Consider the following 27,301-nt stretch of genomic DNA (forward strand, 5'->3'; position numbering starts at 1 on the left):
AGGTAATTAACGTGTAGTAAACAATGTGCAATAAAAATTAAACTTTAATAAATAGGTAATAAACATGTAATAACAGAATAAACGTGCAGTATAAATAATTAAACTGTATTAAATAGGTAAATATGTAACAAACAAACATAAACGTGTACTAAACAATGTGTAATATAAATAAACTATTAAATAGGTAATTAACCTGGAGTAAACAATGTGCAATAAAAATTAAACTGTAGTAAATAGGTGATATTAACAGAATAAACGTGCGATATAAATAATGAAACTGTATTAAATAGGCAATAAACATGTAACAAACATAATAAACGTGTACTAAACATGTGTAACAAAAACAATTAGCCTGGATTAAATAGGTAACAAATATGTAATAAACATAATAAACATGTGTAACAAAAACAATTAGCCTGGATTAAATAGGTAACAAATATGTAATAAACACAACGTGAAATATAAATAATGACCTATTTAACACAGTTTAATAAACATAATAAACGTGTAATAAACAATGTGTAATATAAATAAACTATCAAATAGGTAATGTACGTGTAGTAAATAATGTACAATACTAATTAAACTGTAGTAAATAGGTGATAAACATGTAATAACAGAATAAACGTGGATATAAATAATTAAAATGTATCATGTAAAATTGGCTTAAATAGGTAGAACAAGCATGTAACAAACATAACGTGTAATATAATTAATGAAACTGTATTAAATAGGCAATAAACATGTAACAAACATAATAAACGTGTAATAAACATGTGTAATAAAAACATTTAACCTGGATTAAATAGGTAACAAACAAGAAATAAACATAACGTGAAATATAGTTACCTATTTAATGTTTAATAAACGTGTAATAAACAGTGTAATACAAATGAACTATTAAATAGGTAATTAACGTGTAGTAAACAATGTGCAATAAAAATTAAACTGTAATAAATAGGTAATAAACATGTAACAACAGAATAAACGTGCAGTATATATAACTAAACTGTATTAAATAGGTAAATATGTAACAAACAAACATAAACGTGTACTAAACAATGTGTAATATAAATAAACTATTAAATAGGTAATTAACCTGGAGTAAACAATGTGCAATAAAAATTAAACTGTAGTAAATAGGTGATATTAACAGAATAAACGTGCAATATAAATAATGAAACTGTATTAAATAGGCAATAAACATGTAACAAACATAATAAACGTGTACTAAACATGTGTAACAAAAACAATTAGCCTGGATTAAATAGGTAACAAATATGTAATAAACACAACGGGAAATATAAATAATGACCTATTTAACACAGTTTAATAAACATAATAAACGTGTAATAAACAATGTGTAATATATATAAACTATCAAATAGGTAATGTACGTGTAGTAAATAATGTACAATACTAATTAAACTGTAGTAAATAGGTGATAAACATGTAATAACAGAATAAACGTGGATATAAATAATTAAAATGTATCATGTAAAATTGGCTTAAATAGGTAGAACAAGCATGTAATAAACATAACGTGTAATATAAATAATGAAACTGTATTAAATAGGCAATAAACATGTAACAAACATAATAAACGTGTAATAAACATGTGTAATAAAAACATTTAACCTGGATTAAATAGGTAACAAACAAGAAATAAACATAACGTGAAATATAATTACCTATTTAATGTTTAATAAACGTGTAATAAACAGTGTAATATAAATAAACTATTAAATAGGTAATTAACGTGTAGTAAACAATGTGCAATAAAAATTAAACTGTAATAAATAGGTAATAAACATGTAATAACAGAATAAACGTGCAGTATAAATAACTAAACTGCATTAAATAGGTAAATATGTAACAAACAAACAAACGTGTACTAAACAATGTGTAATATAAATAAACTATTAAATAGGTAATTAACCTGGAGTAAACAATGTGCAATAAAAATTAAACTGTAGTAAATAGGTGATATTAACAGAATAAACGTGCAATATAAATAATGAAACTGTATTAAATAGGCAATAAACATGTAACAAACATAATAAACGTGTACTAAACATGTGTAACAAAAACAATTAGCCTGGATTAAATAGGTAACAAATATGTAATAAACACAACGTGAAATATAAATAATGACCTATTTAACACAGCTTAATAAACATAATAAACGTGTAATAAACAATGTGTAATATAAATAAACTATCAAATAGGTAATGTACGTGTAGTAAATAATGTACAATACTAATTAAACTGTAGTAAATAGGTGATAAACATGTAATAACAGAATAAACGTGGATATAAATAATTAAAATGTATCATGTAAAATTGGCTTAAATAGGTAGAACAAGCATGTAATAAACATAACGTGTAATATAAATAATGAAACTGTATTAAATAGGCAATAAACATGTAACAAACATAATAAACGTGTAATAAACATGTGTAATAAAAACATTTAACCTGGATTAAATAGGTAACAAACAAGAAATAAACATAACAGAAATATAATTACCTATTTAATGTTTAATAAACATGTAATAAACAGTGTAATACAAATAAACTATTAAATAGGTAATTAACGTGTAGTAAACAATGTGTAATAAAAATTAAACTGTAATAAATAGGTAATAAACATGTAATAACAGAATAAACGTGCAGTATAAATAACTAAACTGTATTAAATAGGTAAATATGTAACAAACAAACATAAACGTGTACTAAACAATGTGTAATATAAATAAACTATTAAATAGGTAATTAACCTGGAGTAAACAATGTGCAATAAAAATTAAACTGTAGTAAATAGGTGATATTAACAGAATAAACGTGCAATATAAATAATGAAACTGTATTAAATAGGCAAAAAACATGTAACAAACATAATAAACGTGTACTGAACATGTGTAACAAAAACAATTAACCTGGATTAAATAGGTAACAAATATGTCATAAACACAACGTGAAATATAAATAATGACCTATTTAACACAGTTTAATAAACATAATAAACGTGTAATAAACAATGTGTAATATAAATAAACTATCAAATAGGTAATGTACGTGTAGTAAATAATGTACAATACTAATTAAACTGTAGTAAATAGGTGATAAACATGTAATAACAGAATAAACGTGGATATAAATAATTAAAATGTATCATGTAAAATTGGCTTAAATAGGTAGAACAAGCATGTAATAAACATAACGTGTAATATAAATAATGAAACTGTATTAAATAGGCAATAAACATGTAACAAACATAATAAACGTGTAATAAACATGTGTAATAAAAACATTTAACCTGGATTAAATAGGTAACAAACAAGAAATAAACATAACGTGAAATATAATTACCTATTTAATGTTTAATAAACGTGTAATAAACAGTGTAATATAAATAAACTATTAAATAGGTAATTAACGTGTAGTAAACAATGTGCAATAAAAATTAAACTGTAATAAATAGGTAATAAACATGTAATAACAGAATAAACGTGCAGTATAAATAACTAAACTGCATTAAATAGGTAAATATGTAACAAACAAACAAACGTGTACTAAACAATGTGTAATATAAATAAACTATTAAATAGGTAATTAACCTGGAGTAAACAATGTGCAATAAAAATTAAACTGTAGTAAATAGGTGATATTAACAGAATAAACGTGCAATATAAATAATGAAACTGTATTAAATAGGCAATAAACATGTAACAAACCTAATAAACGTGTACTAAACATGTGTAACAAAAACAATTAGCCTGGATTAAATAGGTAACAAATATGTAATAAACACAACGTGAAATATAAATAATGACCTATTTAACACAGTTTAATAAACATAATAAACGTGTAATAAACAATGTGTAATATAAATAAACTATCAAATAGGTAATGTACGTGTAGTAAATGTACAATACTAATTAAACTGTAGTAAATAGGTGATAAACATGTAATAACAGAATAAACGTGGATATAAATAATTAAAATGTATCATGTAAAATTGGCTTAAATAGGTAGAACAAGCATGTAATAAACATAACGTGTAATATAAATAATGAAACTGTATTAAATAGGCAATAAACATGTAACAAACATAATAAACGTGTAATAAACATGTGTAATAAAAACATTTAACCTGGATTAAATAGGTAACAAACAAGAAATAAACATAACAGAAATATAATTACCTATTTAATGTTTAATAAACGTGTAATAAACAGTGTAATACAAATAAACTATTAAATAGGTAATTAACGTGTAGTAAACAATGTGCAATAAAAATTAAACTGTAATAAATAGGTAATAAACATGTAATAACAGAATAAACGTGCAGTATAAATAACTAAACTGCATTAAATAGGTAAATATGTAACAAACAAACAAACGTGTACTAAACAATGTGTAATATAAATAAACTATTAAATAGGTAATTAACCTGGAGTAAACAATGTGCAATAAAAATTAAACTGTAGTAAATAGGTGATATTAACAGAATAAACGTGCAATATAAATAATGAAACTGTATTAAATAGGCAATAAACATGTAACAAACATAATAAACGTGTACTAAACATGTGTAACAAAAACAATTAGCCTGGATTAAATAGGTAACAAATATGTAATAAACACAACGTGAAATATAAATAATGACCTATTTAACACAGTTTAATAAACATAATAAACGTGTAATAAACAATGTGTAATATAAATAAACTATCAAATAGGTAATGTACGTGTAGTAAATAATGTACAATACTAATTAAACTGTAGTAAATAGGTGATAAACATGTAATAACAGAATAAACGTGGATATAAATAATTAAAATGTATCATGTAAAATTGGCTTAAATAGGTAGAACAAGCATGTAATAAACATAACGTGTAATATAAATAATGAAACTGTATTAAATAGGCAATAAACATGTAACAAACATAATAAACGTGTAATAAACATGTGTAATAAAAACATTTAACCTGGATTAAATAGGTAACAAACAAGAAATAAACATAACAGAAATATAATTACCTATTTAATGTTTAATAAACGTGTAATAAACAGTGTAATACAAATAAGTGAAGTGAAGTGAATTACATTTATATAGCGCTTTTTCTCAAGTGACTCAAAGCGCTTTACATTGCGAAACCCAATATCTAAGTTACATTTAAACCAGTGTGGGTGGCACTGGGAGCAGGTGGGTAAAGTGTCTTGCCCAAGGACACAACGGCAGTGACTAGGATGGCGGAAGCGGGGATCGAACCTGCAACCCTCAAGTTGCTGGCACGGCCGCTCTACCAACCGAGCTATACCGCCCCCATATATATATAAATAAACTATTAAATAGGTAATTAACGTGTAGTAAACAATGTGCAATAAAAATTAAACTGTAATTAATAGGTAATAAACATGTAATAACAGAATAAACGTGCAATATAAATAACTAAACTGTATTAAATAGGTAAATATGTAACAAACAAACATAAACGTGTACTAAACAATGTGTAATATAAATAAACTATTAAATAGGTAATTAACCTGGAGTAAACAATGTGCAATAAAAATTTAACTGTAGTAAATAGGTGATATTAACAGAATAAACGTGCAATATAAATAATGAAACTGTATCAAATAGGCAATAAACATGTAACAAACCTAATAAACGTGTACTAAACATGTGTAACAAAAACAATTAGCCTGGATTAAATAGGTAACAAATATGTAATAAACATAATAAACATGTGTAATAAAAACAATTAACCTGGATTAAATAGGTAACAAATATGTAATAAACACAACGTGAAATATAAATAATGACCTATTTAACACAGTTTAATAAACATAATAAACGTGTAATAAACAATGTGTAATATAAATAAACTATTAAATAGGTAATTTACGGTAGTAAATAATGTACAATACAAATTAAACTGTAGTAAATAGGTGATAAACATGTAATAACAGAATAAACGTGTATATAAATAATTAAAATGTATCATGTAAAATCATGTAATACACATTAAACATGTAATAAACAAAAGTGTAAAAAAACATATGTATAATGACATAATGTGTAATGAACAATTGAACAGTATTAAATAAACATGTAATAAATAAACATAATAAACATGTAATAGGCATAATGTGTAAAAACATAATTAAACATGGATTAAATAGGTAATAATCATGTAACAAACAAACGTGTAGTAAACAATGTGCAATAATAATATATGGGTAATAAATATGTAATAAACATAACGTGTAATACATATAATTAAACTGTATTAAATAGGTAAACATGTAAGAAACATAATAAACGTGTATTAAACAATGTGTAATACAAACAAACTATTAAATAGGTAGGAAACGTGGAGTAAACAATGTGCAATAAATAATTTAACTGTAATAAATAGGTATTAAACATGTAATAACAGAATAAACGTGCAATATAAATAATGAAACTATTAAACAGGCAATAAACATGTAACAAACATAATAAACGTGTGTAATAAAAACAATTAGCCTGGACTAAAAAGGTAACAAACATGTAATAAACATAACGTGAAATATAAATAATTACCTATTTAATACAGTTTAACAAACATAATAAACATTCAATAAACAATGTGTAATATAAATAAACTATTACATAGGTAATCAACGTGTAGTAAACAGTGTGCAATAAAAATTTAACTGTAGTAAATAGGTGATGAACATGTAATAACAGATATAAATAATTAAATGTATCATGTAATACACATTAAACATGTAATAAACAAACGTGTAAAAAAACATGTAATAATGTGTAATAAACAATTGAAACAGTATTAAATAATAATAAATAAAAAATAATAAAAATAAAATAATAATAAACATGTAATTAATAAACATGTAATAGACATAATGTGTAAAAACATAAACATGGATTAAAAAGGTAATAAACATGTAACAAATCTGCATTAAACAAATTTAAACCGTAATAAATAGGTGATAAACATACACAGTGTAATTGAAGTGAGTGTTACCATGCCACTGATTAGATAAACTTGTAATAAACATATTATAAACATGTAATAAACAAGTTACCACGCCACTGATTAGATAAACTTGTAATAAACATATTATAAACATGTAATAAACAAGTTACCATGCCACTGATTAGATAAACTTGTAATAAACATATTATAAACATGTAATAAACAAGTTACCATGCCACTGATTAGATAAACTTGTAATAAACATATTATAAACATGTAATAAACAAGTTACCATGCCACTGATTAGATAAACTTGTAATAAACATATTATAAACATGTAATAAACAAGTTACCATGCCACTGATTAGATAAACTTGTAATAAACATATTATAAACATGTAATAAACAAGTTACCATGCCACTGATTAGATAAACATGTAATAAACATGTAATAAACAAGTTACCATGTCACTGATTAGATAAACTTGTAATAAACATATTATAAACACGTAATAAACAAGTTACCATGCCACTGATTAGATAAACTTGTAATAAACATATCATTAACATGTAATAAACAAGTTATCATGCCACTGATTAGATAAACTTGTAATAAACATATTATAAACACGTAAAAAACAAGTTACCATGCCACTGATTAGATAAACTTGTAATAAACATATTATTAACATGTAATAAACAAGTTATCATGCCACTGATTAGATAAACTTGTAATAAACATATTATAAACATGTAATAAACAAGTTACCATGCCACTGATTAGATAAACATGTAATAAACAAGTTACCATGCCACTGATTAGATAAACATGTAATAAACATGTGATAAACAAGTTACCATGCCACTGATTAGATAAACATTATAAACATGTAATAAACAAGTTACCATGCCACTGATTAAACATGTAATAAACATGTAATAAACAAGTTACCATGCCACTGATTAAACATGTAATAAACATGTAATAAACAAGTTACCATGCCACTGACGACATCGCGGGCTGCCGGGTCGTCCGTCTTCTTGAGCACTCTCTGCAGCAGCAGAGGATATTTGGTGAGACGCTGGTGAGGTTTGGCCAGCATGTCCGCCAGCTTCAGACGGTTGCACTGCTTGTGGGTCTCTCCCCACTACACACACACACAAAGAAAGTTTCGCGTTACACATGGGAAGACGTGTGGTGTCATAACGTAATGTAATGCGTTACTGCGTTATTTTACGTTATTTTTTTATGTAGTATCGGCTAGAAACTGAGAAGATCTGAGTGTGTTTTATTGGAGCGCTGCGGAAAAGGCGACGGAGAAGAGGATGCGCTCTGTGTGTGTGTGTGTGGGAGGGGGCGTGTCTGTGTTTAATAACAAGACATGGCGATGGCGAAGCCGAGTTTCTTAACATGGAGACATTCTCACTACTTTTCTTTTGTCGACCACAAAGAAAAGAACATTTTAGTGAAATGTAAGTCTGTGTCTTGTATCAAAGATCCCATCTACTGCCCAAAACGGCAATTCAAATCTGCTGAAACAGCTACAAAAGCAACATGCTTCGACGAAGCTAGCAAAAGAGAGTCACACTTCACCTCCTAAGCAACAGCGGCTGGATTTTAACGGAGGCGTTGCTAGCCGGGACAACATTGATAGAGCCATTGCAGCGTGTGTGCTAGAGGACACGCAGGCTATTTCTACAGTGTAGTCACCCGCTTTCAGGCAGCTAATTAGCATGATACCTGGCGTCAAATGGCACATAAACATGGAAAGCGAGCTAAAGAAAACACTCCAAACTCTGCTTCTGCTCATTATTAATCACTGAAAGTACACACACTCTGTCAATTCTCTTATATACTCTTTCATTCTAGACTTCTAGAGTGTTTAATTATCACATCACTCTAAATGTATAGACTATAAAGTTCACAAACATAAAGAGGGATGCTAGTGGGCCAGGCCAATCTTTCCTTATCTCTAAACTAAAACTGGGGAAATGTGTTCTGGGCTTCAGACATGATTTTTTATTTCACAATTCCTTGAGAGAAAAAAACGCCTGGTTAGGCTTTGTGTATGTAGTGTGTGCCTTCCTTGCTTTACAGCTATGTTGTTATTATCCTGTTTGTTACTTATGTATGTTATGTTGCAGCTATTTAAAATAGTTTTGTCAATTTAATTAAATAAATTGGCCCTTTGAAACATATCTTTGTCTTTGTGTGTTGTATGTAGACCACAGTGATGCAAATGCATGTCAAGTTGATCAACACATTGTATTGGAATTATTACAGCGTGTAAGTGGGATAAAACAAACAACATGTTTACTTGACCCACTTCCTGGGAAACTTATCAAGGAACTGTTTGTATTACTAGGTCCATCAGTGTTAAATATTATAAACTTATCACTTTCCTCCGGCACTGTTCCCCTAGCATTCAAAAAAGCGGTTATTCATCCTCTGCTCAAAAGACCTAACCTCGATCCTGACCTCATGGTAAACTACCGACCGGTCTCCCACCTTCCGTTTATTTCCAAAATTCTCGAAAAAACTGTTGCACAGCAGCTAAATGAACACTTAGTGACTAACAATCTCTGTGAACCTTTTCAGTCCGGTTTCAGGGCAAATCACTCTACGGAGACAGCCCTCGCAAAAATGACTAATGATCTATTGCTAACGATGGATTCTGATGCGTCATCTATGTTGCTGCTTCTTGATCTTAGCGCCGCTTTCGATACCGTCGATCATAATATTTTATTAGAGCGTATCAAAACACGTATTGGTATGTCAGACTTAGCCTTGTCTTGGTTTAACTCTTATCTTACTGACAGGATGCAGTGCGTCTCCCATAACAATGTGACCTCGGACTATGTCAAGGTAACGTGCGGAGTTCCCCAGGGTTCGGTTCTTGGCCCTGCACTCTTTAGTATTTACATGCTGCCGCTGGGTGACATCATACGCAAGTACGGTGTTAGCTTTCACTGTTATGCTGATGACACTCAACTCTACATGCCCCTAAAGCTGACCAACACGCCGGATTGTAGTCAGCTGGAGGCGTGTCTTAATGAAATTAAACAATGGATGTCCGCTAACTTTTTGCAACTCAACGCTAAGAAAACGGAAATGCTGATTATCGGTCCTGCTAGACACCAACATCTATTTAATAATACCACCTTAACATTTGACAACCAAACAATTAAACAAGGAGACTCGGTAAAGAATCTGGGTATTATCTTCGACCCAACTCTCTCGTTTGAGTCGCACATTAAGAGTGTTACTAAAACGGCCTTCTTTCATCTCCGTAATATCGCTAAAATTCGTTCCATCTTGTCCACTAGCGACGCTGAGATCATTATTCATGCGTTCGTTACGTCTCGTCTCGATTACTGTAACGTATTATTTTCGGGCCTCCCTATGTCTAGCATTAAAAGATTACAGTTGGTACAAAATGCGGCTGCAAGGCTTTTGACAAAAACAAGAAAGTTTGATCATATTACGCCTATACTGGCTCACTTGCACTGGCTTCCTGTGCACTTAAGATGCGACTTTAAGGTTTTACTACTTACGTATAAAATATTACACGGTTTAGCTCCAGCCTATCTCGCCGATTGTATTGTACCATATGTCCCGACAAGAAATCTGCGTTCAAAGAACTCCGGCTTATTAGTGATTCCCAGAGCCAAAAAAAAGTCTGCGGGCTATAGAGCGTTTTCTATTCGGGCTCCAGTACTCTGGAATGCCCTCCCGGTAACAGTTAGAGATGCTACCTCAGTAGAAGCATTCAAGTCCCATCTTAAAACTCATTTGTATAATCTAGCCTTTAAATAGACCCCCCCTTTTTTTAGACCAGTTGATCTGCCGTTTCTTTTCTTCTCTCCTCTTCTCCCCTGTCCCTTGCGAGGGGGAGTTGCATAGGTCCGGTGGCCATGGATGAAGTGCTGGCTGTCCAGAGCCGGGACCCCGGGTGGACCACTAGCCTGTGCATCGGTTGGGGACATCTCTGCGCTGCTGACCCGTCTCCGCTCGGGATGGTTTCCTGTTGGCCCCGCTGTGGACTGGACTCCCGCTGATGTGTTGGATCCACTGTGGACTGGACTTTCACAATGTTATGTCAGACCCACTCGACATCCGTTGCTTTCGGTCTCCCCTAGAGGGGGGGGGGTTACCCACATATGCGGTCCTCTCCAAGGTTTCTCATAGTCATTCACCGACGTCCCACTGGGGTGAGTTTTTCCTTGCCCGTATGTGGGCTCTGTACCGAGGATGTCGTTGTGGCTTGTACAGCCCTTTGAGACACTTGTGATTTAGGGCTATATAAATAAACATTGATTGATTGATTGATTGATTGTATTATTCTCCAGTGCAATAACATTACTGAAATGAAGGCTAAAAGGGCATTTAATGGGAGCTTTAAAAAATATAGAAGAATAAAAGAAGTAACTAAATAGTTACTTTTCACAGTAACGCATTACTTTTTGGTGTAAGAAACTGAGTTACTTTTGAAATAAAGTAACTAGTAACTGTAACTAGCTACTGGTCTTCAGTAACTAACCCAACACTGCTCATGTGTGCTTGGTGTGGTGTCATTTCATCATTTAAATTCAATTTTTTTTTATATTTACCACACAGCCCTACCTATGTCTTGTATCGAGCAGCCAACACCACCTTACTTTATGTCTTTTGATTTTCAAAAGCAGTCAGGGTGTAATTAAAAACAATTTTTCCATGAAAATAAGTGGTCAAATTTGTATTTTATGTGTTTAAAAAAAATGGGGCGTGCTGACGCGGTCTCACCGTCACGTAGGTCCTGAAGAGCTCGTTGTCCCTGAGCAGCGCTCGCATGTTCTCCATGCAGCTCTCCTCCTCCATGCAGTAGCGGATGTAGGGCTTGAACCTGGCGGCGAACTGCACACAAACGGTTGTTACTCACCACACCATTTAATGACCCATTGTACTCCACTTATTGGTGAGGCTCGTGTGTGACGCATGGCTTCTGCTTTAAGGCTGATCCCTAACATGATTTTGCCCCTCAAATGTGTGGAATGGACACTTAAAAGTGTGCCAAAGTGGCCACGACACCGTAGGGTCGTCCCGATACCAATATTTTGGTACCGGTCCCAAAATGTATTTCGATACTTTACTAAATAAAGGGGACTAAAAAAAAACTGGCATTATTGGCTTTATTTTAACAACCACAGTGTTTCCCATAAACTGCCAAGATACCTGTGGTGGCGGGGGCGTGGCTATGGGCGTGGTCACCGTGACATCATCGAGTAATTTGCATAATTTACTACATGATATGATTTTCTCTAAAAAGGCTCAAAAAATGTATACTTACTAATGAATAATAACAGTTTTGTTTTAAACGTCCATCCATCCATCCATCCATCCATCCATCCATTTTACAATTACAACACTTTATGTACAAATTTACATACGGATTTGAACAATAAGTTATTCACTGATATATATTTATTAATTGTGGTTCTTACAAAAAATATATCTTATAAAATATAAAAGCTAAAATGTCTCTTAAAGCTTTGCTCCTTTAATTCGTGCATACTAAATAATTTAACTTTAGCCTACTACTACAACCATATTTTTTTTACCAGCAACATAAAGTAAAACAGAGGCAGAGGTGTCCTGCCACAGTCAGTAACAAATAAACAGAAAACAGTAGTGGTCAAATACAAATAAGGCAACAAGAGAAGTATCCTACACTTCTCTTTTGTAAAGTAAATCTGAACAGCCTATATGGGCATCTACATCAACTATATGACTTGCCTGAGAAACTGGACAGGACAAAAAAAATAAAAAATAAAAATAATAATTTTATTTTATTTTTTATTTATTTGTGGCGGACGTAATTCTTTCGTGGTGGGCCGCCACAAATAAATGAATGTGTGGGAAACACTGAACCAATTTTAGTGTACATCAGGGGTGTCCAAACTTTTTCCACTGAGGGCCGCACACTGAAAAATCAAAGCACGCGGGGGCCATTTTGATATTTTCTCCATTTTCAAAACCAATACAATATACACTTTTTTTTTTTTCCACCTTTGGGGCTTGCTCAAGTTAGGTCTTGGGGACCCAGAAGGGTTTCAGTCTTAAAAAAAGGTTAAAAATAAGTCACCCTATTCAAAAAGATTTTCAAAGTGGAATATTTGATGTGAAGTAATTTGATCACTAAATAGGTCAATAATTCATAGCAAAATTGATTTGAGTTTATTATTATTATTATTATTTTTTATTAGCAAAGACAGGTGTTTTTTTAATTCCACTAAAATTTTTGGGGATCCAAAAGTGCCCCACTCATACATGCTTTTTTATTTATTTATTTTTTTACATTCAACACTTAAATCTCTATATCAGCTTCAGATAATAAATAGTGTAATTAGTTTAGTATATTTATAATAACAATCAATATAATAATTAGTATAATTAGTATTAGTATATAATTTGTATGCAGGGCCGGCCCGTGGCATAGGCCGTAAAGGCAAATGCTAAGGGCGCCGTCCATCAGGGGGCGCCACGCCAGTGCCACAAATGTTGGAGAAAAAAAAAAAAAGTTGGTACTATTATTTCTAAATACAAAAAATAATCCCACGTTAATTAAAATGCAAAGTAAAGCCTATTTAATAGAAATATTATTTGTTACAACTTTAGGAGGAGGAGAAACGAGAAAAAAACAGAGGTAGCAGGTAGGTAACGTTAGCCTACATGAAATTATTTGTCTGTTACAGAATGTGATAGTAACCTGGCTTTTTTAGCATTAAGTTATGTTACATGATTTGGCAATTGCAAATCAATAAATAGCTAGTTCTGTTTTAACGTCGGGTTAATATTGTGGAGGGGGCTAAATTGTTATGGAAAATAATAATGTACCGTTAGGTAATTACAGTACTCCCACCTTACATTCCTCAGGGACATTTGTATTAGATCTTTTAAGCAGGTGTTTTTTGTTTACATTGTTATTGCCTTCTGGTTAGCTAATGTTTGCCCTGCAGGTAATAGTCACTTTTCCACCCCTTTATATATTAGGTATAGTTGTAAGCCTAGTTGTTAAAGTGCACATCATTAATGTTAATTAAGCAATATCACATGAGAGGGAATGCTGTTTTTTAATTTGAGCACTGCTGTGATTCGGTTAAAGATAATCATAACATAACATTCTCATATAATATGTTGATTTGCTTTCTTTAAGTAAAAAAAAAGGTCAAAGACAAAGCTATTCGGTTTCTTTTGAGTATATACACTTCATTGCCGATGTGGGGGGGGCGCCACCTAAAATCTTGCCTAGGGCGCCAGGTTGGTTAGGGCCAGGCCTGTTTGTATGTATTCTTTAAAATAATTTCCATATTTTTTGTTTGTTGTATTTGTGTCCTTTTTGTCCTTAAATCAGTCAATAATTCATAGCAACATTGATTTTTGACTCATTATTTTTTGAAAAATTATTTTAAAAAATGGTGTTTTTAGAGTCAACAATGCAACTTTTTTCTCGTTGCATTTCACCTATTTGCTCTTTTATTCCACATTTTAATGTTTAAAAAAAAAAAGTTTTAGTATTTTTAGAATGATGCGCCGCGGGCCGGTAAAACATGAGCTCCGGGCCGCAAATGGCCCCCGGGCCACACTTTGGACACCCCTGGTGTACATGAAACATGTTTATTTTTGTAATTTAGTCCTTTAATAAAATAGTGAACATACTAGACAACTTGTCTTTTAGTAGTAAGTGAACAAACAATTAGTATGCAGTAACATATTGTGTCATTTATCTACTGATTATTTTGTCTACATTATAAAGAACAAACTGTAAAAATGGATTATTAATCTACTTGTTCGTTCTAGTTCCCCTCAGGAAGAAGGCAGGATGTAGTCATGACAGTGCATGGTATGCTACACAGGAAGAAGGTCATGTGGAGGCAACAAAAATGCTGCGACTGACCGTCCGAAAGCCCTGCTGGAGGTCTGTGGGGTCAAGCAGGGCGCGGGCCTGCCTGGCCTTGTCCAGCAGGGGGCGCATGACCTGGTTCCACAGGGCGATGTGCAGACGGACTATCTCCTGGATGTTGCTGAAGAGGCGCGGGGGCTCCACCTCGCTGAAGAAGCCGCTCTCCTGCAGGTTGAGCAGGCCGCACAGGAACAGCTGCAAACACATCACTTTATCACACGCGATACTACTACTTTACAAATACATCACTTTATAACACTTGATACTACTACTTTACAAATACATCACTTTATGACACTTGATACTACTACTTTACAAAAACATCACTTTATAACACTTGATACTACTACTTTACAAATACATCACTTTATAACACTTGATACTACTACTTTACAAATACATCACTTTATAACACTTGATACTACTACTTTACAAATACATCACTTTATAACACTTGATACTACTACTTTACAAATACATCACTTTATAACACTTGATACTACTACTTTACAAATACATCACTTTATAACACGCGATACTACTACTTTACAAACACATCACTTTATGACACTTGATACTACTACTTTACAAATACATCACTTTATAACACTTGATACTACTACTTTACAAATACATCACTTTATAACACTTGATACTACTACTTTACAAATACATCACTTTATAACACTTGATACTACTACTTTACAAATACATCACTTTATAACACTTGATACTACTACTTTACAAATACATCACTTTATAACACTTGATACTACTACTTTACAAATACATCACTTTATAACACGCGATACTACTACTTTACAAATACATCACTTTATAACACTTGATACTACTACTTTACAAATACATCACTTTATAACACTTGATACTACTACTTTACAAATACATCACTTTATAACACTTGATACTACTACTTTACAAATACATCACTTTATGACACTTGATACTACTACTTTACAAATACATCACTTTATAACACTTGATACTACTACTTTACAAATACATCACTTTATAACACTTGATACTACTACTTTACAAATACATCACTTTATAACACTTGATACTACTACTTTACAAATACATCACTTTATAACACTTGATACTACTACTTTACAAATACATCACTTTATAACACTTGATACTACTACTTTACAAATACATCACTTTATAACACTTGATACTACTACTTTACAAATACATCACTTAATAACACTTGATACTACTACTTTACAAATACATCACTTTATAACACTTGATACTACTACTTTACAAATACATCACTTTATAACACTTGATACTACTACTTTACAAATACATCACTTTATAACACTTGATACTACTACTTTACAAATACATAACTTTATAACACTTGATACTACTACTTTACAAACACATCACTTTATAACACTTGATACTACTACTTTACAAATACATCACTTTATAACACTTGATACTACTACTTTACAAATACATCACTTTATGACACTTGATACTACTACTTTACAAATACATCACTTTATAACACTTGATACTACTACTTTACAAATACATCACTTTATAACACTTGATATTACTACTTTACAAATACATCACTTTATAACACTTGATACTACTACTTTACAAACACATCACTTTATAACACTTGATACTACTACTTTACAAATACATCACTTTATAACACTTGATACTACTACTTTACAAATACATCACTTTATAACACTTGATACTACTACTTTACAAATACATCACTTTATAACACTTGATACTACTACTTTACAAATACATCACTTTATGACACTTGATACTACTACTTTACAAATACATCACTTTATAACACTTGATACTACTACTTTACAAATACATCACTTTATGACACTTGATACTACTACTTTACAAATACATCACTTTATAACACTTGATACTACTACTTTACAAATACATCACTTTATAACACTTGATACTACTACTTTACAAATACATCACTTTATGACACTTGATACTACTACTTTACAAATACATCACTTTATAACACTTGATATTACTACTTTACAAATACATCACTTTATAACACTTGATACTACTACTTTACAAATACATCACTTTATAACACTTGATACTACTACTTTACAAATACATCACTTTATAACACTTGATACTACTACTTTACAAATACATCACTTTATAACACTTGATACTACTACTTTACAAATACATCACTTTATGACACTTGATACTACTACTTTACAAATACATCACTTTATGACACTTGATACTACTACTTTACAAATACATCACTTTATAACACTTGATACTACTACTTTACAAATACATCACTTTATGACACTTGATACTACTACTTTACAAATACATCACTTTATGACACTTGATACTACTACTTTACAAATACATCACTTTATAACACTTGATACTACTACTTCACAAATACATCACTTTATAACACTTGATACTACTACTTTACAAATACATCACTTTATGACACTTGATACTACTACTTTACAAATACATCACTTTATAACACTTGATACTACTACTTTACAAATACATCACTTTATAACACTTGATACTACTACTTTACAAATACATCACTTTATAACACTTGATACTACTACTTTACAAATACATCACTTTATAACACTTGATACTACTACTTTACAAATACATCACTTTATGACACTTGATACTACTACTTTACAAATACATCACTTTATAACACTTGATACTACTACTTTACAAATACATCACTTTATAACACTTGATACTACTACTTTACAAATACATCACTTTATAACACTTGATACTACTACTTTACAAATACATCACTTTATAACACGCGATACTACTACTTTACAAATACATCACTTTATAACACTTGATACTACTACTTTACAAATACATCACTTTATGACACTTGATACTACTACTTTACAAACACATCACTTTATAACACTTGATACTACTACTTTACAAATACATCACTTTATAACACTTGATACTACTACTTTACAAATACATCACTTTATAACACTTGATACTACTACTTTACAAATACATCACTTTATAACACTTGATACTACTACTTTACAAATACATCACTTTATAACACTTGATACTACTACCTTACAAATACATCACTTTATAACACTTGATACTACTACTTTACAAATACATCACTTTATAACACTTGATACTACTACTTTACAAATACATCACTTTATAACACTTGATACTACTACTTTACAAATACATCACTTTATAACACTTGATACTACTACTTTACAAATACATCACTTTATGACACTTGATACTACTACTTTACAAATACATCACTTTATAACACTTGATACTACTACTTTACAAATACATCACTTTATAACACTTGATACTACTACTTTACAAATACATCACTTTATGACACTTGATACTACTACTTTACAAATACATCACTTTATAACACTTGATACTACTACTTTACAAATACATCACTTTATAACACGCGATACTACTACTTTACAAATACATCACTTTATAACACTTGATACTACTACTTTACAAATACATCACTTTATAACACTTGATACTACTACTTTACAAATACATCACTTTATAACACTTGATACTACTACTTTACAAATACATCACTTTATAACACTTGATACTACTACTTTACAAATACATCACTTTATCACACGCGATACTACTACTTTACAAATACATCACTTTATAACACTTGATACTACTACTTTACAAACACATCACTTTATAACACTTGATACTACTACTTTACAAATACATCACTTTATAACACTTGATACTACTACTTTACAAATACATCACTTTATAACACTTGATACTACTACCACTATGTCTGCGGACATCTTTACAAATACATCACTTTATAATAGAGATGTCCGATAATATCGGACTGCCGATATTATCGGCCGATAAATGCTTTAAAATGTAACATCGGAAATTATGGGTATTGGTTTCAAAATGATCGGTTAGGAAGCCGGTATGAATGTATTGGTCTAGGTTGTTCTCCTGAAATTTTCAGTACAACTTGATGATATTCCTATTCTGTCCTGGTGATCCTTCTTACTCAGCATATATGTCCAAAAGAACTTGGGATTGACCAGTAACTTAAATTCCTTTGGAGGAAGAACTGGTCCGACGCAACAGTTTCAAAATGATCGGTATCGGTTTCAAAAAGTAAAATGTATGTGTACACGGACTTAGGGAGAAGTACAGAGCGCCAATAAACCTTAAAGGCACTGCTTTTGCGTGCCGATCCAGTCACATAATATCTACAGCTTTTCACACACACACAAGTGAATGCAAGGCATACTTGGTCAACAGCCATACAGGTCACACTGAGGGTGGCCGTATAAACAACTGTAACACTGTTACAAACATGCGCCACACTGTGAACCCACACCAAACAAGAATGACAAACACATTTCGGAGAGAACACCCGCACCGTAACACAACATAAACACAACAGAACAAATACCCGTAACCCCTTGCAGCACTAACTCTTCCGGGACGCCACATGTACAGTGTTTGTGAATAATTCTGTGACCTTTGTGCATGTGTACAACATGCATGTGTGTGCGTGCTTACATCAGTGATGACCCGGAGTTTCTTAATGTACGTGGCCTCCGTCTGCAGCAGCTCCCATATCGCCTCCTGCTGGTGGAACTGTCTCCTTGTCAGCGTCTAACAAACACATAAATGTACACTACGTCACGTCACACAAACTAGGCTTGTACAGTATACTGCTACTAGTATAGTACTTATTCGGTACTATATGCGATATTGCTGGTTTTACGCACAGAGGAGCATGTTCGGCAGCGCACACACACAGAGTACTTACAAGCAGACACAGTGTGTGGACAGAAAAGGGAGAACGGACGCATTTTGGTGTAAAAAGTAAAGATAAAGGTGAAGTTATAACACTGAGACACCCTCAGGAAGAGGTGCTTTAAGACATGGCTAACTGGCTAGCGGCTAAAGTCCATCCGCAGTGTTTTAGCTAGTTTTAAAATCACTAATCCTCGCCTCCATGGCGACAAATAAAGTGAGTTTCTTACAAGTATGATAATCACTGGAGGACGAGCAATAGCTAAACATGCTTCACTACACACCAGTGTCACAATGTAAACAAATGCCATGGGTGGATCTACAGCAGACATCCACTGTAATGATACCAAGTACAGGAGCGTATCTAATAATAATAATAATAGATTTTATTTGTAAAAAGCACTTTACATTGAGCAAACAACCTCAAAGTGCTACAGTGTATTGAGAAAATTAAAATAAAAAAATAAAAAATAAATAAATAAATAAAAAAAAAAAAAAATAAAATAAAAACTAGAACAGCCTAATAGCTAGAACTAGTATGCATATATCTATATAAAGGCTTTTTTTTTTAAAAAGAAGGGTTTTTAAGCCTTTTTTAAAAGCATCCACAGTCTGTGGTGCCCTCAGGTGGTCAGGGAGAGCACTACTATGATTACATCGATATTTTTTCTTCTTTCGTGGTTAAAAATGGTATATTATGTTTATAAACTCAGTAAATACGTCCCTGGACACATGAGGACTTTGAATATGACCAATGTATGATCCCGTAACTACTTGGTATCGGATCGATACCTAAATGTGTGGTATCATCCAAAACTAATGTAAAGTATCAAAGAAGTGAAGAATAAGTGATTATTACATTTGAACAGAAGTGTAGATAGAACATGTTGAAACAGAAAATAAGCAGATATTAACAGTAAATAAACAAGTAATCCATTTTTACAGTTTGTCCTTAGCAATGTTGACAAAATAATAGGTCGATAAATGACACAATATGTTACTGCTTAAGTTAATAATCCATTTTTACAGTTTGTCCTTAATAATGTAGACAAAATAATAGGTCGATAAATGACACAATATGTTACTGCATAAGTTAATAATCCATTTTTACAGTTTGTCCTTGATAATGTTGACAAAATAATAGGTAGATAAATGACACAATATGTTACTGCATAAGTTAATAATCCATTTTTACAGTTTGTCCTTAATAATGTAGACAAAATAATAGGTCGATAAATGACACAATATGTTACTGCATAAGTTAATAATCCATTTTTACCGTTTGTCCTTAATAATGTAGACAAAATAATAGGTAGATAAATGACAATATGTTACTGCATAAGTTAATAATCCATTTTTACAGTTTGTCCTTAATGTAGACAAAATAATAGAATGATAAATGACACAATATGTTACTGCATATGTTAATGATCCATTTTTACAGTTTGTCCTTGATAATGTTGACAAAATAATAGGTAGATAAATGACACAATATGTTACTGCATAAGTTTATAATCCATTTTTACAGTTTGTCCTTAATAATGTAGACAAAATAATAGAATGATAAATGACACAATATGTTACTGCATAAGTTAATAATCCATTTTTACAGTTTGTCCTTAATAATGTAGACAAAATAATAGGTAGATAAATGACACAATATGTTACTGCATAAGTTAATAATCCATTTTTACAGTTTGTCCTTAATAATGTAGACAAAATAATAGGTAGATAAATGACACAATATGTTGCTGCATAAGTTAATGATCCATTTTTACAGTTTGTCCTTAATAATGTAGACAAAATAATAGGTAGATAAATGACACAATATGTTACTGCATAAGTTAATAATCCATTTTTACAGTTTGTCCTTAATGTTGACAAAATAATAGAATGATAAATGACACAATATGTTACTGCATAAGTTAATAATCCATTTTTACAGTTTGTCCTTAATAATGTAGACAAAATAATAGGTGGATAAATGACACAATAAGTTACTGCATAAGTTAATAATCCATTTTTACAGTTTGTCCTTAATAATGTAGACAAAATAATAGAATGATAAATGACACAATATGTTACTGCATAAGTTAATAATCCATTTTTACAGTTTGTCCTTAATAATGTAGACAAAATAATAGAATGATAAATGACACAATATGTTACTGCATAAGTTAATAATCCATTTTTACAGTTTGTCCTTAATAATGTAGACAAAATAATAGAATGATAAATGACACAATATGTTACTGCATAAATTAATAATCCATTTTTACAGTTTGTCCTTAATAATGTAGACAAAATAATAGGTCGATAAATGACACAATATGTTACTGCATAAGTTAATAATCCATTTTTACAGTTTGTCCTTAATAATGTAGACAAAATAATAGGTCGATAAATGACACAATATGTTACTGCATAAGTTAATAATCCATTTTTACAGTTTGTCCTTAATAATGTTGGCAAAATAATAGGTAGATAAATGACACAATATGTTACTGCATAAATTAATAATCCATTTTTACAGTTTGTCCTTAATAATGTTGACAAACTAATAGATAAATAAATAAATGACAATAATATTGTCATTTATCATTCTATTAGTTTGTCAACATTATTAAGGACAAACTGTAAAAATGGATTATTAACTTATGCAGTAACATACTGTGCCATTTACCTATTATTTTAACATAATATGTTACTGCATAAGTTAATAATCCATTTTTACAGTTTGTCCTTAATAATGTGTACAAAATAATAGGTGTATAAATGACACAATATGTTACTGCATATGTCAGCAGATTAATTAGGAGCCTTTGTTTGTTTACTTACTACTAAAAGACAAGTTGTCTAGTATGTTCACTATTTTATTTAAGGACTAAATTGCAATAATAAACATATGTTTCATGTACCCTAAGATTTTTGTTAAAATAAAGCCAATAATGAAATTTTTTGTGGTCCCCTTTATTTAGAAAAAATACCAAAAATTGCCGAAAAGTATGGAAATAATAACAATAAACACTTACACACTTTTAGAGAATCAATAAAGTAAAAGTAAATGGACAATAGGCAAGTCATGCCAACATGGAGGCAGAGTGTTTTTCTGGGTACGTATTTTGAACAACATGGGTTAGCGGGATGTGGAGGCGGGGCCTGAGCTCCAGCTTACCTCGGCGTTGTCCAGCAACATCTGCCAGCTGTCCTCCAGGACCAGGTCTGGCTCCTGCTCGTCCTCCTCCTCCTCCCAGGAGTCCTGGTGGAAGGAGAGCTGCCTCGGCACCTTCGGCAGCTCCGACAGCGTGTAGGAGTGCAGCTTGCTCTGCAGCTGCTCCAGGCGATCGACTTCCTGTTGGCGGCACGACGACGACACAGTTAGCGACAATGTGGTTAGCATATGCAACAAGCACTGCTTTAATGCATCTTTATGTAATCGTGCAAGACCCTTAACAATGAGGGGGAAGTCGGGAGATGGATTAAATAGGTAATAAACAATGTGTACTAAACAGGTAGCGTGTAAAAAAACAATTGTGTAATGAACAACGTAATACACAGGTAATAAACGTGTAACAATGTGTAAAAAAAACATAATTAAACAGTACTAAATAGCTTATAAACATGTGTAATAAACAATTAACATTCAACAGGTGATAATCATGTAATAAACATGTCGTAAACGTGTAATAAACTAACAGGTAAAAAAAAATGGTGTAATGAATAACGTAATACACAGATAATAAACGTGTAATAATGTGTAAAAAACATAATTAAATAGTACTAAATAGGTAATAAATAAACATGCTATAAACATGTGTAATAAACAATTAACATTAAATAGGTGATAAACATGTAATAAACGTGTAATAAACTAACATGTAAAAAATTGTGTAATGAATAACGTAACACACAGGTAATAAACGTGTAATAATGTGTAAAAAACAATTAAACAGTACTAAATAGGTAATAAACAAACATGCTATAAACATGTAAAATAAACAATGATCATTAAATGGGTGATAAACATGTAAACGTGTAGTAAACTAACATGTAAAAAATGTGTAATGAATAACATAACAAGTAATAAACATGTAATGTGTAACACCATAATTAAATAGTACTAAATAGGTAATAAACAAACATGCTATAAACATGTGTAATAAACAATTAACATCAAATAAGTGATAAACATGTAACAAACATGTCGTAAACGGGTAATAAACTAACGTTAAAAAAATGTGTAATGAATAACGTAATACACAGGTAATAAAATGTGTAAACAAAAAAAATTAAACAGTACTAAATAGGTAATAAACAAACATGCTATAAACATGTGTAATAAACAATTAACATTAAATAGGTGATAAACATGTAGTAAACGTGTAACAAAATAACATGTAAAAAAATGTGTAATGAATAACGTAATACACAGGTAATAAACGTGTAAAAAAACAATTAAACAGTACTAAATAGGTAATAAACAAACACGCTATAAAAATGTGTGATAAATAATTAACATTTAAAATAGGTGATAAACATGTAATAAACATGTCGTAAACGTGTAATAAACTAACGTTAAAAAATGTGTAATGAATAGCGTAATACACAGGTAATAAACGTGTAAAAAACATAATTAAACAGTACTAAATAGGTAATAAACAAACATGCTATAAACATGTGTAAGAAACAATTAACATTAAATAGGTGATAAATATGTAATAAACGTGTAATAAACTAACATGTAAAAAAAATGTGTAATGAATAACGTAATACACAGGTAATAAACGTGTAATAATGTGTAAAAAACATAATTAAATAGTACTAAATAGGTAATAAACATGCTATAAACATGTGTAATAAACAATTAACATTAAATAGGTGATAATCATGAAATAAACGTGTAATAAACTAACATGTAAAAAAAATTGTGTAATGAATAACGTAATACACAGGTAATAAGCTTGGAATATGCAATGTGTAATAAACAATGAAACCATATTAAATAGGTAATGAACATAATAAACGTGTAATGAACAAATAACGTGTAAAAAAACAATTGTGTAATGAACATAAAGTGTAATAAACAATTGAACAGTATTAAATAGGTAATAAACATGTAATAAACATAAACATGTAATAAACATGTGTAAAGAAACAAATAAATATGGATTCAATAGGTGATTAACATAATAGGTGTAATGAACAAATAACGTGTAAAAAAACAATTGTGTAATGAACATAAAGTGTAATAAACAATTGAACAGTATTAAATAGGTAATAAACATGTAATAGACGTGTAAAGAAACAAATAAATATGGATTCAATAGGTAATAAACATAATAGGTGTAATGAACAAATAACGGGTAAAAAAAACAATTGTGTAATGAACATAATGTGTAATAAACAATTGAACAGTATTAAATAGGTAATAAACATAATAAACATGTAATAGACATGTGTAAAGAAACAAATAAATATAGATTCAATAGGTAATAAACATAATAAACGTGTAATGAACAAATATTGAGTAAAAAACAATTGTGTAATGAACATAATGTGTAATAAACAATTGAACTGTATTAAATAGGTAATAAACATAATAAACATGTAATAAACATGTGTAAAGAAACAAATAAATATGGATTCAATAGGTAATTAACATAATAGGTGTAATGAACAAATAACGTGTAAAAAATAGTGTAATGAACATAATACACACGTAATAAAAGTGTAATAAATATGTGTAATAAACAACTGAACAGTATTAAATAGGTAATAAACATGTAATAAATAAACAAACATGTAATAGACATGTATAATAAAACAAATATGGATTCAATAAGTGATAAACATGTAATAAACATGTAATAAACATGTAATAAACATGCTCCAGGCGATCTACTTCCTGTTGGCGACACAAGGCTAAGTGGTTAAATAGGTAATAAACATGTAATAAACATGCTCCAGGTGATCTACTTCCTGTTGGCGACACAAGGCTAAGTGGTTAGCTGCGACGCAGTTAGCGACAATGTGGTTAGCATATGCAACAAGCACTGCTTTAATGCATCTTTATATAATCATGCAAGACCCTTAACAATGAGGGGGAAGTCAGGGGTTAAAGGTCGCAGGTCACTGATGGCAGCTTAGTTAGGCCAGGTAGAGGAAAGGTCATTTGGAGGTCTGGACACGGGGTCCTACAGGAGGATCTTTGGCCCCCACAGGATGAGGAGGTTACTGACATCTGCCATTGTGTGTGTGTGTGTGTGTGTGTGTGTGTGTGTGTGTGTGTGTGTGTGTGTGTGTGTGTGTGTGTGTGTGTGTGACACTCATCAAAATGTACGAGCATATATCTTTATTACATCATAAAAAAACAATAACCTTAGAAGAAAATGTCTATTTTATTCTGGTAAACGATGAAAACGCAGTAAACTAACTTCTGACTTCCCAGGCTTTTATTTCTTTTTACACTTTAATTTAAATTTTTTTTTTTTATTTACATAAACTCATGACATCACAGTTGTACGGTATACCGGTACTAGTAGAGTACCGCCATACTAATGAATCATATTCGGTACTATACCGCCTCTAAAAAAGTACCAATCCCCGCCCCCCTTTTTGTCTTTACATTGCTGGTTTTACGAGCAGAGGAGCATGTTTGGCAGCGCACACACACAGAGTACTTACAAGCAGACACAGTGTTTTAGCTACTTCTAAATGACTAATCCTTGTCTCCATGGCGACAAATAAAGTAAGTTTCTTACAAGTAACATTATCACTGGAGGACGAGGAATAACTAAACATGCTTCACTACACCCTGTAGGAGGACACAATAGCTCACCGGCGTCACAATGTAAACAAACGCCATGGGTGGATCTACACCTGACATCCACTGTAATGATACCAAGTACAATAGCGTATCTAGTCGATACTACTATGATTACATCGATATTTTTTTATCGTCATAAAATCTTTTTTTGAACATATTATGTTTATAAAGTCAGTAAATACGTCCCTGGACACATGAGGACTTTGAATATGACCAATGTATGATCCTGTAACTACTTGGTATCTGATCGATACCTAAATGTGCGGTATCGTCGAAAACTAATGTACAGTATCAAAGAAGAGAAGAATAAGTGATTATTACATTTTAACAGAAGTGTAGATAGAACATGTTGAAACGGAAAATAAGCAGATATGAATAGTAAATGATCAAGTAGATTAATAATACATTTTTAATAATAATAATAATAATAATAATAATAGATTGTATTTGTAAAAAGCACTTTACATTGAGTAAACAACCTCAAAGTGCTACAGTGTATTAAAAAAAAATTATAATAACTAAAAAAATAAAATAAAACGATAATAAAAAATTAATAAAAAATTAATACAAATAAAAACTAGAACAGCCAAATAGCTAAAACTAGTATGCATATATCTAAAAAAAAAAAAAAAAGGCTTTTTTA

General features: G+C 30.8%; 1 protein-coding gene across 4 annotated transcripts in view; it reads right to left on the reverse strand.

The window, feature by feature from the left end:
• plekhg5b (pleckstrin homology domain containing, family G (with RhoGef domain) member 5b) overlaps window positions 1-27,301 on the reverse strand; it is a 215,349-nt gene that overhangs the window by 22,288 nt on the left and 165,760 nt on the right. For all 4 annotated transcript variants that reach the window (XM_062052555.1, XM_062052554.1, XM_062052556.1 and 1 more), the window contains 5 exons: window positions 23,008-23,184; window positions 19,593-19,688; window positions 14,928-15,128; window positions 11,777-11,887; window positions 7,992-8,141 (listed from right to left, as the gene is read on the reverse strand). In XM_062052555.1, the coding sequence (XP_061908539.1) occupies window positions 7,992-8,141; window positions 11,777-11,887; window positions 14,928-15,128; window positions 19,593-19,688; window positions 23,008-23,184 (735 nt within the window). The remainder of the gene's footprint in view (window positions 1-7,991; window positions 8,142-11,776; window positions 11,888-14,927; window positions 15,129-19,592; window positions 19,689-23,007; window positions 23,185-27,301) is intronic.

This window comes from Entelurus aequoreus, linkage group LG07, assembly GCF_033978785.1.
Source record: "Entelurus aequoreus isolate RoL-2023_Sb linkage group LG07, RoL_Eaeq_v1.1, whole genome shotgun sequence".
In the NCBI taxonomy this organism is placed as follows: domain Eukaryota; kingdom Metazoa; phylum Chordata; class Actinopteri; order Syngnathiformes; family Syngnathidae; genus Entelurus; species Entelurus aequoreus.